Here is a 15931-nt window from a genome sequence, read left to right as displayed (position 1 = left end):
GACACTATGTGCAGACAGTGTGGGATTTGTGTGTATTTTTTAAGCACCTTTTTTTGCCAAGTAATGTATTTTTTGTTTTTGTGTGTTAGTGTTACAGGTACTTTTTTTAAAGGTACAGACACACAAAAGCTTTAACTTTTATTTCAAGTTCCTAAAAAAACAACCTATTTTTACCATTTTTATTTTTAGTTTGTTTAATCCTCAGTTTTTTTTAAGACTAAAACTTCTATTTCAATGATTTTGTAATAGGCTAAATATGTTTTCTGATTCTATAATTGTTAGTGCCAAGCTACTGTGATGCAGAACCTCTGAACATGCCCTGAGGAAATCCGATCATTTGGTTTCAACTTCTGACATGGCATTTTATCTTTTGCTTTGACATGCTGATACTTGTATTAAGACAGATTTCATTCTGTTTGCTGCTGTACAAATCTTTCTCGAAAAGGACCGACATACTTTCTTTTCTTTATCTTTTAGCCAAAACTTATTTTAGCCTGCTGATTTGTTGTACAGAAATGGGGTTTATTGTCAAAGTGCAATGTTGGTTGACAGATGGGGTTTTAGGTCCATAACTGCCATAGAATTCTATTAAAACATGTTGCCTCCTTGAAGTCTTGGATTGTTGTTGTTTTTTAATACAAGATTCAAGATATGTCTTCTGGCTTCCCAGGTGACCATCCATACTAATTAAATTGTTACATTTAGACACACACAAAAAACATACTATCTAGATATACAGGTTGGTATTTCAAGGATACTAATGATTAAAAAAACAAAATATTAACATGGTTTTTGTTAGAGTGCATAAAGATATTAGTTGCTTTTCTAGCCCCCACCTGTGCACTAAGCAAATATAAATATTATGTCTGGTGTTGCATAAAGTATGTTTGCAGCTGCAATTCGACCAAGTTGGAGTTAATCAAATTTATACTTTGGTTTCGTGGACGTGTGTAAATCCAGTTGGAGCAATACCTCCACCTACAGGCCAAATGCTGTTACTGCAATCATCTTCACTAGTTTGGTTTTAGCCTAATTTATGTTTACTTATTTCCAACATTGTTCAGCTTTAAACTAAACTACATCAAATGTGTCTACCTTAGAGTTATGCCATTTATTAACCGTAATACTGCAGTACGATTACAGTTAGTTTTTTGTTGTGCATATATATTAAATGTTTTATCGTTTTGAATTATTTAAACTTTATTGAAAGAGGGAGCAAAGAAATCGCAGCTCAAAGTCAGCGCCGTCGGTGCGCGCGCGTGACTGGACTTCAATGTGGAGGAACAGGAAGCGGCGAGTTTGGACTTCAGCTGGAGCAGCAGGCTCAACGTTCAGAGGTGCTGCAGCAGATTCGGCATGAATGTGGATGAAAGAAGAAGAGTAGAAACCTCTGTAACGGTCAGTGACGCCATTATCAAAGATGTTTAACGTTCGTCGAAATGTTTAATTACCGGGACCTCATTTTGGCGAGGTTTTTTAAGGAGACTGGTCTTACAGTAGTATCCAATTGACATAACAAAATAACAATTTAGTGTCATGGTCTTAAGCGTTAAAGGGGATAATATATAATATATGTATAAAAAAATTCCCAACGTTATTTATTTATTCATTACTGTTGTGTTTGTTTTATTGCTTTTATATATCTGTATTTTACCATTTCCGTTTTATTTAAAGCTGCTATACTCTCTAAAATCATGTTTCAAATACGCAAATACTTTTTAAGCTGCCCTGTCTTTCTGTGATATCTTGCACTTTTTTCCATGTCTAATATTTTATTAAGTATCTAAGAAAATGTTAGAGTTTTTTTTTAATCATTTAGCTGACAAAGCTAGGAAAGTTAGGGAATTGACAATGAAACTGTCTCTTTTATTCTGTACTTGTTTATATTAATACTTTAATGTTGATCAGCTTTTTTTTAAGATGTAAAGCTATGTATGTATTTTTGATGTTTTTTTTAAATGTATTTCTAGTTCCTAATTTAATTTTCTTTTAATTGTATTTCACAATAAATGCATTTTTGGAGAGTATGCTAGTTTTTTAAATTTGTTTTTAAAACCCTTTTTTTCTTTATAGTTTTACATATTTTTATACACCCTGTGGTAATCTCAGTTTGATGCCAGTCATAGTCTGCACCTGAGTGCAGCTTTTGTACTCCATCATGTACACTTGAGTATTTCTAGACTGTAGCCTTTGGGGAAATAATGCAGAACCAATTGGAGGGCCACCACATCATCTCTGCTCTTATGGAACCTTCTAGGTTTGTCTCTGGGAACTTCTCGAACTTCCAAATTGCCATTTGCACACTTTGCATTCTGGGTTAGTTCTGTGATTAAAAATAAAACAGCCTCTGTCTGTGTTTAGTGATTTTCACAGTTTGTTTGAATTATAGTAACTGTTTGTTGACTGACAGAGCCGCTCTGATAATTCTGTCACACTTCACGGCTTTGTTCAGCCGACAGATGTTGCTTTCACGGACTTAAACAAACACAATCGTACGCTTTGTCTCTAATCTTTACATTTTCATGTAAAACTCAGTTTTGTGGATGAATTTCCCTTTTTCCCCCCTGATTTTTAAATAGTTGTGACTATTGGACAAATATCGTGCCGGGGTTTTGGCATCGATGGCGACCTGTTTGCTACCCGCTCTGCTGGAAGCTTGTGTGGTGGTGGGAGCATCTGTTGACAAACTCCAGGAAGTCCGTCAGGTATCTCCTTTTAGTCCACATGAAAAAAGAAACACAACTTTCCTCAATATATTGGTGCAGGAAGTAGAAGTTCTTGAACCGTGTAACAAAGCTGATGATGGGAAACTTTTTGTTTCTTTTTTCCTTCTTCAGGCCATCATCAGCGGGGAAACTTCAGAGCCCCTCCTCCTGGATCCAGAAGTCCTCCATGTGGTGGCTCCTCCGTTTGTAACCAGAACTCAGCCTGAAACTCTGAAGTCCCGCGTAAAGCGGCGGCGCTCGTTTCTCAGGAAAAAGCGCGATCGCCTGTCTTCAGCTGCAGCAACATCCAATCAAGGTCTGGTAAACAATGAACCGGCAACCCACAAACAAATAGGATTTCTGTCATCCATTCCTAATGGTTCTCATACTTTATTGCTATTGGGTGTCATTTTTTTCATTTCTGGCCACTTTCTTCAACAGGTGAAGGTGTGCTGGAGGAAAGAGGAGAAAGAGGTGAAAACGGCAGCATCCTGAAAGACATGGACCTGGTGGCTTTGCCTCAGCTCTGCTTCCCTGGTACAGAGTTTTTCATTAACAAATGGGTCAACACACACCGCTGTGTGATGCAAACGATGCCAACAGTGTGTGAATCCACAACTCCGTCTCAGACATGTTTGCATGCACGTCAGCCTGCAGTCTCGTCAGAAATCAATCCCAAGCAGGACCCTTTCCTTCCAATATATGTTTAATTTGTCTGAAAAAGAGTCACATTTGAGATCAAATGTGGGATTGACTGCTTTCGTCTGGATTATTCTAGCATAAACACTTCATTTGGCGGATGGAGTTTGCTGGAAAAAGAAAACGTCTGCAATTTATTTCCCCCGCTGTAAACGTTTTATCTAAACTCCGGTAAGAGATGTAGACATGCATGGTAGCTAAGCAGCTTCATTTTGATTAATCATTTCCAGTTTAGAATATCACAGGAAGAATTTCACGTAGAATCAGTGCTTCAATGAGCCGTTGTTGCAAAGGAGGCAGTGTGCTCTGTTTTGATCAACTCCTCATGGGTGAAGATGGAGGATCCTCAAAGGCATGAACATGCTGCTTCTTTGAATTATGTTTTGTATGTAAACATCAAAAATGTACGTTTTTCTTTTAGTTATCAGTGAAGCTGAATAGACTGGCACATCCTCATATCTGAGAACATTTTCCCTGAAGAGACACTTATTCTCGTTTTTGACTATTTCTTGTTCTAAAGGTTCTTTCAAAATTAACTATGGTGCAGGTTTGCACAATTTTGCCGCAATAGTGTCTATCGACACCTGCAGATTATTCTATTTTCTACACTAATAGCTACAATAGCAGCTTGCATGTTATCACTTCTTGTTGCGTCTGTCTTTTTCATGCGCGTTTTGTTTGTTTGTTCCTAAGTAGGGGGCCTGCAAGTGACCACTGAACAGAAAAAAGAGCAGTTCCACTTCCTCATTTTCACCGACATGTTCGGCAACAAGACTTACGGAGTGGTTCTGCAGTATTATCGTCCAGTACTGGTACACAAGCCTAACATTTAAAGCTTCGGGCAGTGCTAACATTTAGGACTTGAGTCCTAAAGTTAAAGCAAGTCACTGTTTGATTGTGTTTGCACAGGATGGAGCCTCTTTTCATCAGAGTGGAACTGGAACCTCTGAAGTTTTGAACCTTTTCTCGGCCTATAGCGTCTGTATTATGTCAAAGCATCCTTACTTCTTTGCCCTCAAAGACTGCCTGTCATGGTGAGGAACAAGCCATAGAGTTTGGTGATATGTTTCCTTTTCATTTTATTCATGAAAACATGTTTATAAAGTGTATTATGGGCAACATTTGTTTGTAAAAGTGAAGCTTTTGTTTTCAGCTCATTTTCCATGCTTTTGTGTGCTAAACTGCCTCGCTTCTTCTGCCTTGCAACAAATTTGACATTTTCTCTCTCTGTTTATTTATGAGTCTTTTAATTCAGCTTAGAAGTTGTCGATTGTCAGACGTGAATGAGAAAGTGAAGGACTTTGCAGCTAAGCTGTCACTGGTGCCGATTCCGCCTCCTGGACATCTTCATTTGGTTTGTTCAGAATTAATTGAAAAGAAAAAACTCAACATGTTTCTAGAACATCATAATACATTTATTTTCCAGTTACTTCAATATTAATGCTAAGCTATTTATGCCGTCCTCTCAAGATGTTTACATTAGGTCCACTGACCATCACCTTACCATCCAGGCTGGGTAATGACAAGACGGTGATAGATTTAGATCTTCATCTGTCTTTCCTTTGCTTCAGGCCACAAAAACTTCTGCAGGTAACGCTGGAGGCCTTAAATATTAATCCCCAAAAAAGGCAAAACACTTTTGTAAACTTCTCTTTCCTCTTCCAGGTGCTGTCGTGTCTCCTGCTGGAGCAGCAGTTGGTGTTTTTTTCGGCAGATTTCGCCAAACTGACTCTGATTTCTGAGAGTGTGTTGATTTTTGTGAAGGTCAGCTAAATTGTAAAAGAGACACAGAAACTTCTAGTTCAGAAAAGCATGAGTGTTGGATCTTCCACAGCCCTTCACGTTATCAATTTAGGCCTCTTGCAAGATCCCACATATGCTTTTTCCAGTCCCTTTTAGTGTTTTGGGGGGCTTTCATACATTTATCAGCTTGCTCTGCCTTTCCCAGCCTCTGTCTTGGCAGCATCCGTACGTCCCGGTCTTGGCCAGAGGCATGCTGGACTTTGTCATGGCTCCAACTGCCTTTCTTATGGGGTGTCATCTTAGCCATTTTGCTGAAGTCGCTGCTGTGAGTGTGTAATCATGTCAATAAAAAAAACCTTTATTTATTGCTGAAAATACTGTCTAAAAAACTAACTATGTGATATAGCTCAACTATTTTACTTGTTTCTCAGTAGAAAGTCTCTTTTTTTCTCCTCTGGCAGGAAACCAGTGATTTAGTCTTGGTTAACCTCGATGACGGAAGCATTTGCACATCTTCCTCTGACTCTGTGGACCTGCCTGACATTCCTCCAGCTGCTGCAGACTGCTTTATACAGGGGTACACCTCATATAATGCATGGAAGGATGGTCGATACATACTTGTTTAAGTTTCCTTTAAGAATAATTTTTTTTTTTAATAGTTGACCTGTTTTTTAGGTGTCAGTCACTGCAGATGAACTTTGACTTGGACCAGTGTTGCCGTGGTAGCAGCACGGACATCAATGAGCAGCGTGACCAGAGAAGAGCGTGGCAGCGCCGCCTGAATGATGACATCCAGAGGCTTGCACTGGAACTGATCGTCAATATATTCAGGTGCTGTGCTATGGCTGACTGGTTGTACTAAATGCGACATTAAATGTGTGTTTGTCTCCGTCTAACAGGGATGTTATTTATCATCTCAATTATGAGCATCGAGTTTTTCACAGTGAAGAGTTTTTAAAAACACGAGAGCCGTCCGAGAAACCTTTTTACAAAAAAGTAGGCTTTTTATTTTATTATCAACGTATAATTTTTGACAAAAGCTAATTCAGTGAAATATCAAATGGGTTTTTGAGACATTTCTCTAAGAAAGGGCCATTTTTCAGGTGCTGGAGACTCACATCTTCCACTCCTTCCTCAAAGATCGTCTCAACAAGAAAGCAGATCCTTTCGCTCGAATGGAACTTGACACCCGTTCTGAGATGCAAAAGTATGGAAAAATAGTTTTATTTGAAACAGAATTGGGAATTCTCCACCTTAATATTATCCCACATGTGCCTTAGAAAGAAGATGATGCTGGAGATTCCCAGCAGACTCACCATGCAGGAGATCCAGGCCAGGAGAACCAGCTCCATCACTGAGAACAGGCTGAGTAGGAGACTCGGGAAGAGTCTTCCAAACCTGCAGGACAATCCAACAATTGGCTGTCAAAAAAACTCGCTGCTCACCAGGACAGTGTTTTCCGACACGGGTGAGACTACAGGAATCCAACATGTCCGATAAGAATCATAATAATAATTAAGACTTTGTCCTGAGTTAAAGTTATAATCCGAATGGGGAAGAAAAAACACAGACATTACTGCCTGTAGTGTTTGAGTTTAACCTACAAATAACTGACTACATTTTCTGTAAACTTATCTCTGATCAGTCCAGGGTCTCTTGAGAGGTTTTAGTTTTCCATTTTTATTTCTTCTTTAGTAGAAAGACTGTCACATATCGGTGTTTTTCTTACGTATTCATGAAATCAGTAAAAGATTTTGAAAGTTATTAGCGATCACCCCTTTGCCTGTGAGTTTATAGTTTGATATCCAGCCGACTCCTTCCTGGATTTTTGTTGGCTCACTTCATACAAGCAGGACGAGTACAACGTTGAACTTCCTCTATTCATGCATGGAACCATGATATACCTGTTACCAACTTTCATTTCCCTGTTCCTCAGTTAGGACACGCTCACATCTACAGACTGACATTTTCTGTTTCAGCTGCTGAGTTCACCAGCTGTCACATTTTTGTGCTTCAGTTTATTAATCCATGTTTCATTTTGTTAATTGCTTTAAAAGAGGGTTAAAACCACTTGATCATCCTTTTTGTTGTTTCTTTCTGTTTCTTAATTCTCTGTGTTTTTTTTTTGTGTTTAGCACTGAAAGCTCCAGCTAAGCCTGTAAAGGTTTTTGGACTTCCAGAGTTCCCAGCTTCTCTGTCTTTACACTCTGTCCAAAGTTACTACAGCGAGCTGCTGCATCAACTTGGAAAAGCCATCACCTCTGTTCAAAATGAGGACTCTGCTCTACTAGCCAGGTGAGGCTCTTTTCCTGATAGTTCACATGAATTAGATATGAATTTACAGCCTCGTTTCACTTTACATGTTGGAGCTTTAAACGTTTTGATGGTGTTCTCACTGCAGGTTTTATTATTTACGTGGTTTCATCAACATGCTGTGTTCAAGGCGGCTTGACGCGCTTAGTGATTTCCAGAATCTCTACAAGACCGATACCGCAATCCTGCCCGCACAGTTGGTCCTGTGGCTTGTAGCATCCCTCCATCGAGATGAGAGACAACAAGCCCAGAGACGGCCGGAACTCAAGAGGCTCATCATCAAGGTCGGGATGTAGCTGGACGTTCTACAGTTTCCACATCTCCGTTAAGTTCTGTCATCTTATGTGCGTGATGTCTCATTTGTTTAGGTAAAGATGGACAATGAGAAGCCTCTGATCCAGACTAATGATCACGTCAAGAAGTTTGAACTTCCTCGCCATCACCTGCACGAAGATGCGTTTGTGACATGCGTTCAGGAATGTGGAATTGTTAAAGACGTGGCGACCATGCGGCGTTTATTTGAGGCTCTCGCAGACGGTAAGGGAAGATGGACTTTGATTTACCGTAAGTTTGTTCTTTCTTTCCTGTAGAAACACTTGCTGCTTTTTGCGATAGGTCCAGTAAAACAGGTGGACCCTGAACTCTTCAGAGTCTTCTACACCTTCTGGAAGGAGATGGAAGCTGAAGCACGAGATGTCCATCTGCCCTCTGAGGTCATTGAGCAGCTCGACAGCAGTGAATGTGTGTATAAGCTATCAGCCCGGGTGAAAACCTCCCATGGCGTTGGGAAAATCGCCATGACACAAAAGCGGCTGTTTTTGCTCACTGATGGACCTGCGGGCTTCCTGGAAATCACAAAGTTTCGAGACATAAAGGTTACGTGTTCTTCTGCCCTTCTGTTTGGGTTGTGTTTTGTGAACACTCGCATGAACAGATTCCTCATGTCTGTGTCTGCAGGAGGTGAAGATTACATCAGCTCCTTTTCTCATTCGCATTCCTTCCCTTCGCATCTACACCTGCAGCAAGCCGGAGGTGTTTGAGGCCAACCTGAAGACAGACACTGAACTCTGGAACCTCATTGTTAAAGAGATGTGGGCTGGACGCAAAATCGCAGACCAACACAAAGTATTACACAGCAAGAATGAAAACCATTGACTGTAAATGAGAATTGGACAGAGTGACTTATCCCTCTTCACATTCCAAATAGAAAGTACCCCATGGCTCCAAGAAGCCAAAATCCCATAGACTTCTATTGAGAAATAAACGGTTATTACTCAGTAATTCTATTTGTCAGAATAACCATTCTTCCTCTGGTACCTTTTTTTTTAACATGTTTTTGCTAAACCTATTTTATTGTAATATTTTTTTTCTCTTTCACAAGTTATTCAAGTTAAAAACTGACCAATCAGATGCCTCAATAAAAGTATATAGTCTCATGTTGAACATTCAAAATGTTTGACACATTCTCCCAAACCCGCTTTGAGTGGTAGGCTTCTAAAAAGCTCATCCCTGATTGGCCAGACTGGTTGCCATAGAAATCTTGACCAATTTGAGCCAATTACTGCAAACTGACAACGTCTGGCTCCAACACGGCAGCGTCCAAAAAAAATAAAAAATAAACAACAACAAAAAAAATACATGGCAGCGTCCATGTTGTGAAAAAATGGCGACTGGATTTACTACATTTGGTTTAAGATGGAAAAATATTTTCTGTGGGTGACGTCACACTCTCTCGGTTTAGTCCTCAGTTGAAATTTGTCCAAACATTTGTTTTTTCGATTTGATTTATAAGATTGTCAAAACTCTGCAAAGAGCATGTAATAGTTGTTTTTGTAAATTTTATGTGTGACTACAGGGATTCTTTCACTTTGAAGCACAAGAATTTGCAACTTTTACTGGAGTGGTACAAGTTGAAAGGAGTTAGATGATGGAGACTGGTTTAGTCAAACAATCAAATAAAATTCTTAAGCTGATTCTTAGTCAGATCCTCAAACTCTTAAAATTGATCAAACTTACTGGTATTCTGTCAATTTTTAGTAACGTTTTTGTCCTTGGCTTAAAGGAATGCAACATTCTTTTTTTTAACAGTTTCTTTTTTTATTACCGGTATCTATCCAGCCATGTTGAAGAGGGATTTTAATTTATTTAATCCTTTTTTCCTCAAATTAATAGATTTGCATCATTTAGCAAACTTTAAGGATCAGGTTTATAAAAGTAATACAGCGTATGTCTCAATGCCAGTATGAGATTTTTCCTACAAAAATGATGTATTTAAAACGCTGAAGCAGATTGTATTTTCATCTAGTTAGTAATATTAGCAGTCTGGCTGTCTGTAGCCTTAACAATACTTCTGTGGCCTCACGTTTTGCTCATGTTTCTGTTTCCTAAGGATCCTCAGTACATAACCCAGGCTCTGACCAACGTCCTGTTGATGGATGCTGTCATGGGCTGCCTCCAAACTCAGAGGTCCATCTCTGCTGCTGCAAAGCTGGCTTACTTTGATCGAATCAAGCATGAAGGTCAGAGCCCACCCTGGCTTTTGAAAGTTCTCTATGGAGCTGTGGGTTTCAAAGAAATCTTCAAAAAGAACAGCAAATGGGATCAGTAATTTAATTAACAGGCTAACATAGATTTAGGGTTTTTTGTAGTTTTTCTTTTTAATATGATAAATAGAGCTATTGTTCAGGCAACATGTGTAAGTTGTTAGCTCTTAACCCTTGTGCTATCCTAGGCATTTTACCATTGGGAGTTGGGTCATCTAGACCCACTAGACAGTGCGCTGAACCAATTTTCTTCAATGATTTGTGATCTTCACTGGTGTCCATGGATTACATGAAATCTTTCCACCTTTATCCACCTTTGTCATGGTAGGAAGAACACATCAATGTAATGGTGGGGTCATCTAAAATAGCACAAGGGTTAAAAGACTGAAATCAGGAGAAACTTTATAATCATGGAAATTTTCAAATCGGTGTTAGGAGAGTGCATTTTTTTAACCAAAAAAAAAACAGTAAAACAGATCTCGGAGTCTTGTGATAACCGTCAAGTTCCCCATTTGCGCATGACATGACATGACATGACACGACATTCATTCCTGGAGTGTGTTTGTCTGTAACCAGTGCCTATGATGGTGCCCCGAATCACTGCAGAGACCCTAAAGCACAAGATCAACCCATCTGTGGACCTGGCAGAACCTCAGACTGTCCATGTTCTGCTGTACACACCAGGTATCCTTTGAGTGATGAGAATCTGACCCTTAGTAATTGTTGTAAATATTATCCCAATTATGTCTGAACATGAAGACAGTGGGCTGATTGTATGCAAACTGCTAAATCTGAGTCAGTTTGTTTGTGAATGAGGCATTTAATAAACAAAAAGGCACATACAGAGATTTTATTTGTCGCTACGCATACTTTTTTGGGTCGGCTTGTTCTCTCTTTGGACATTAATTACTTGAGTTCTTCATATCTTTAGAGATTAAGGCACTTGAGGGTAATCTGTTGTAAAACACTGAATTATCTGGTGAGTAACAAATTGCTATAGTTCTTATACTTCACAGGAGGTTTCTTTTCTTTTGTTTATTGAACATTACAGCTTTGCTTCTGCTATTAGTCTGACAAACAAGCTGAAAGCAGCCCTTTCTGTGTGTTAGTCACAAGACACCATCTGTGAAATTGTGTCATGCTGAATGAATGAGCCGGCATTAACAGACTGGATTAGAATCAAAGCTTCATAACAATCTGAGTGACAAAGGAGCTGGTTTTTATTTGATTAGTATTATTTTGGGGGGGAAGAAATGCTGGGAACCGTCGTGGAAAATATACAACAACACGTATCAACCTTTAGGAATATGATGAGAATCTGGTGGAAAAGCGCCATTATAAACACATACATTGTGGAAGCAAAGAAGTTAAGATCCCTGTGTTGGAAACTTTTCATTGAAGCTAAAAATAAATATGCAGGAAAAAAAGGATTTTCCTACCAAACATCTTTAGATTCTAAAAAGAGAATTCAAGAATTTCCACTTTTGTGTCAAATTGAAACGTTTTTCTCTTTTTTCAGGTCAGCTGACCTGTAAGGACTCGCAGTGGGAGATGAACCCGAAGCTGTGGGTGGCCCTCAGTGGGGGCAAAATAGTTGTTTTTGACGCAGCAAGCTGGTCCTTATTACAGGACTGCATTCAGGTTGGAGAGTCACAAGTGGTGAGGAGAGCTACTTCTGTGTATGACACCACATTTTGTGTTTTAGAAACAAGTTTACTCTCAATTGGAGCTAACAGAATTCTATTTTTATTTAGGTTTTCTAACTTTTCGTATTCAAGGTATCACACATAATGTAGTCACTAAGTATAAGTTTTATTGACCAAAATTACATAAACATGTCTTGATTTTACTGTAATGACTCTGCTCCATTACAGTAAAATTAAGACATGTTTATGTCAATTTGTTTTTTTACTGTAATGGAGCAGTGGTTAGCGCTTTTGCCTCACAGCAAGAAGGCCCCCGGTTCAAGTCCTCGCCTTTCTGTGTGGAGTTTTGCATGTTCTCCCCGTGAACCCATGGGTTTTCTCCGGGGACTCCGGCCTCCTCCCACTGTCCAAAAACATGCTTCATATGTTATTGGTTACTCTAAATTGTCCTTAGGTGTGAGTGTGAGCATTCATGGGTGTTTGATTGTGGCCCTGTGACAGACTGGCGACCTGTCCAGGGTGTCCCCTCCCTTTGCCCACAAGTGGCCGGGATAGGCTCCAGCAGCCCCGTGACCCAGAAAGGGACAAAATGGAAGAAGATGAATAAATGACTCTACTCCATCATGCTAAAATCTATCTGATGAAGAGAATACTCCTTTTTTATGTATTTATTTATGACACATTTGAACATTTGTTTTGGGAGAAAATCCAAAAATCATTTAGCTTCTTTCACTATTTGCTAAAATCTTTTCTGACTTTAAATGTATTATCCAAAATATATCTTTCATAAAGAAATGCATTTCACATTTTTTTCCATTTTTATTCATAAATTCTGTTGGGTTTTTTTTATTTCTGAAAACAAATTCTGTTATGAAACTCCTTTTTTTGGGCATGAATGTTTCGGAGCTTTGTGTGGAAGCAGACTCTGATGTCACAGCATCTTCTGCGCAGACTTGCATGATGGGACTAGTGCACGAGCAAGTGTGGATGGGCTCACAGGACTCCGTCATCTACATCTTGGACACCAACACCATGACCTGCAACAAACAGCTGACTGAACACAGGAGCGAATTGACGGGCCTCTCAGTGGACACCAGGCATCCACACAACAGGTTGGGGGCGTGTCTTAAAGCTCTCCGGTGGTTAAAATGTTGCTGATGTTGCATCCCGATTTGTTAAGGAGGCCTTTTTTCTGGACTCCAGTCAGTATGCGTACTCCTGCAGCAGCGACGGGACCATCTTACAGTGGAACTCTGCAGGTCTTACAGTCAAGAAACAGTTCCACCTCACCTGTGACCGACTCTCCTCCATTCAGATTCATGACGGTGTGCTGTGGTGTTGTGAGTACTTTCACATAAAAGGAGATTTTTAGTGCAAAACTCTTTCTTGTTTAAAAGAAAAAAGTTCCTCCTTTGTGATTGTGCTCTTCTTTAAGATAACTGTATTAACTTTGAGGGGTTATTTTTCAATCACACTGTCATTTTAGATATTTTTTTCCTGTGCTTCACACTACAAAAAAGATATATCTGTTGCTGTCTGGAACTGTGGTGTGTTTGTACGCAGGTTGTTCAGGCTGTATTGTTGAACTGAAAAAGAGCGGTACGCCACACAGAAGGTTCGCACTTCCTGTAGACCTACAGAGCATGCCCAGTAGCTTTAGCTGTTTCATCGTCATCCCAGAGGTATTTTGGCTGAATTAACTAGTTTCTGACACAACAGGAAATATAATTTATTAAAACATTTAATAAAAAGATGCTTTATAGATTTTTAGTTTTTTTTATCCATTAAAGTTCCACTCTGATCACCTTTTCATTTATTTTGAAAGTGTTCCCAGTGGTCTTTTATTTATGATTGTCATTTTTATGTCATAGCTCTAGGACTTAGTTTCTGCAGAGCGGTAGTAGTTTATTAAATAATCAGCGGATCGACCCCGCCCCCCTTCCCTTCTCAGTTGCAGAGCGGAGCAGCGTATTTTCTTCATTACAAATAAGCTCTTTTTCAATAAGCATTTTTCATCTGCTCCTGATTCACAAGAATTGAATAAAGAAATATTCAGAAATGCAGTTTTGAGCTTCATTTTCTTTCTATAAGTGCTCCATAATGAGAGAAATGCCACAAGAACATATTCAAAACACTGTTTTCATCAGAGTGGGTCTTTAATGTTTACCGAATCTTAATAAAAGTGATGTAGAACTTTATTATTATCTGATAGCTGTTGGTATTTCATAAAAGGACTATTGACATGATGTGTGTTTGTGTTAAAGCGAGGGCAGTTGTGGACAGGCTGTCCTGACTCAGCAGACTTGTTTCTCTGGCACATTAACAACCCCAAACATCCACTCAAAAGCATCTCTCTGCCGGGAATTTCAGGAATCACTTGTATGATTCAAGTGAAAAACCAGGTGAGCGATTAGTCAGTTTACTGCCAGCAATTTTCAGGTTTTAATGGATATTACAGGTCAGTTTAATCAATAATATGCTGTTCCTTTTTTCACCTCTTTGCCCTCTTCTCAGATCTGGGTGGGCTGCCGAGGACGGCACGGCGTTGGAGGTCAGTGTGATGGTCAGCTGAGAAGTCAGGTATTGGTGGTGGACCTCGAGAGCTTCACGGTTACCAAAGAGCTTCAAGCTCATTCAGACAGCATTCAGACACTCTGCTCTGCTGAGAATCGCTACGTCCTGAGCGGCTCTGCAAGACGGGACGGCAAGATTGCCATCTGGAACGTCGAGTGAAAAATGTTTCATATTATTAATAAAAACCAGCAAGGTTTGTGAAAATATTGTTTTTTAATGTGTTGAATACGAGAAAAAACCCTCAAAAATCCAGTTTTTAAAAAACAAGCAATACAAAAAAATCTCTGTTGATTCAATTGAAAAAAACGTTAGAACAAACCAATAAATATCGATTGTGCTTATTTTATGCCATCTAAATAATGATGCACTTCCTATTTGCTTTGTTTTAATGTGATCTGTTAAATTGTTCAGAAGAATGAAAATGTCCTTTTTGTTAGTAAAATTTTGAATAAACTTTTGAAGACAAAAAAGTTGAAGTGCTTTTCCATTCAGATCTGCAAACAATACTTGAGACATGGCTGTAGCAAAATAAACAATGGTAATAATCAAAGTATGAAAGGGTCTCATCTGTAAAGATTCACTTTTTCGTTTCTTTTACCATTTTTTTTTTAGGTTAACAGATGGCTTTAAACAGACACAGTTGTTTAGTTGCTATACGTTTGTGAACGTGCCTGACTAAAACAAAACCAGACCTAATGAAGTGACCCTATCCGCTTAAAATCAACACCTTGAAACAGATTTTCTGTGGCCCATGGAGCTCAAAATCCGTCAGGGTTTTAGTGCAACTTTGGTAAATTACAAAGCCACAGTGGTTGTTGGATTGTTGGAGTATTTTGGGTACTGTGGTTAGCAGCCTTACAGAGTGATTTGTACTGTACTTCCATTGTATGTCAATGCACATGCAGGACCACATGCAGGATATAAGAGCCACATGTGGCTCCAGAGTCTCAGGTTGCAGAACCCTCAGTTAGGAGGAGCTTCTCATGGGGCAGAGAAGATTAAAAAAAAAATTAAACCCTGAATTGGTAATATTCCGATTCAGCTTCCATGAATTGTAATATTTTCTCTTTCTAGAATTTTGTCTAGCTATAAAATTTTCAAACAATGAAATAAATCAGTTTGTTTCAATACCACTCAGCATACAAAATTGTATTCAATCTTTATTAGACATTTAAAAAGAAATATTTGGTAAGTATAGAGCAAATTTAAGTTAACATGATCTTAAATTTTGCAATTATTGCCCTCAAACATCAAAGGAAAACATTGTTATAGATTAATCAAAATAGACAGCAAAAATAGCATTCCATTCAAAGGTTTTATTAACCACAATGCAGGATAAAGAACAGAACTCAGGCTTTGCGTAAAGAACAGAGATGAGAAGCGGTTCTTGAAAACAAAAAATACGTTTGAAAAAATGAGCTTTTCTTAAATCATCTAATCAAACTGTTTATATAAGACATTATTTTTTCTATTTAATTTTTTAAACTTTAAAAATTAGAACATCAAAAATTACATAAAGAAGAAACAGAACAAAAGAACAAGAAAAAAAACCTGATACACCTGATTGTATGATGGAGGCTGGACAAAGGATACTACCAAACAGCAGTAGATTCCCCGTGTCCACCATAATCTGAGGACTTAGAGAAGAGAACAAATAAATACCTTTTACAGACATTATAGTATGTAAATATTGACAAAAATAACTATG

At 38.8% G+C, this 15931-nt stretch overlaps 1 protein-coding gene across 3 annotated transcripts; it reads left to right on the top strand.

Annotated features, from left to right (window-relative positions):
* The first annotated feature begins 980 nt into the window (after positions 1–980).
* Positions 981–14693, top strand: LOC101166249 (DENN domain-containing protein 3). Of its 3 annotated transcripts, none has more exons than XM_020710164.2 (28): positions 1164–1398; positions 2580–2705; positions 2838–3021; positions 3147–3242; positions 4101–4216; positions 4314–4438; positions 4647–4758; positions 4875–4994; positions 5070–5168; positions 5353–5472; positions 5609–5724; positions 5823–5978; positions 6047–6143; positions 6251–6354; positions 6428–6615; positions 7283–7442; positions 7549–7744; positions 7829–7997; positions 8076–8335; positions 8418–8585; positions 9850–9979; positions 10580–10687; positions 11523–11662; positions 12601–12761; positions 12853–12989; positions 13213–13331; positions 13914–14051; positions 14164–14693. In XM_020710164.2, exons 2-28 carry the CDS (start codon positions 2622–2624, stop codon positions 14380–14382), a joined length of 3822 nt encoding a protein of 1273 aa, XP_020565823.1. In that variant the 5' UTR covers positions 1164–1398; positions 2580–2621; the 3' UTR covers positions 14383–14693. The 3 variants fall into 3 exon arrangements, 2 of the variants coding, with proteins under 2 accessions (XP_020565823.1, XP_011483525.1); XM_011485223.3 differs by having other exon boundaries at positions 4098–4216; XR_002291974.2 differs by lacking the exon at positions 14164–14693 and having other exon boundaries at positions 981–1398; positions 4098–4216; positions 12830–12989; positions 13914–14025.
* Positions 14694–15931: the final 1238 nt, after the last annotated feature.

The sequence above is a fragment of the Oryzias latipes genome, chromosome 16, assembly GCF_002234675.1.
Source record: "Oryzias latipes chromosome 16, ASM223467v1".
Lineage (NCBI taxonomy): Eukaryota > Metazoa > Chordata > Actinopteri > Beloniformes > Adrianichthyidae > Oryzias > Oryzias latipes.
Note: the sequence above shows the minus strand (reverse complement) of the source record. Positions and strands in the feature narration are given on the sequence as shown.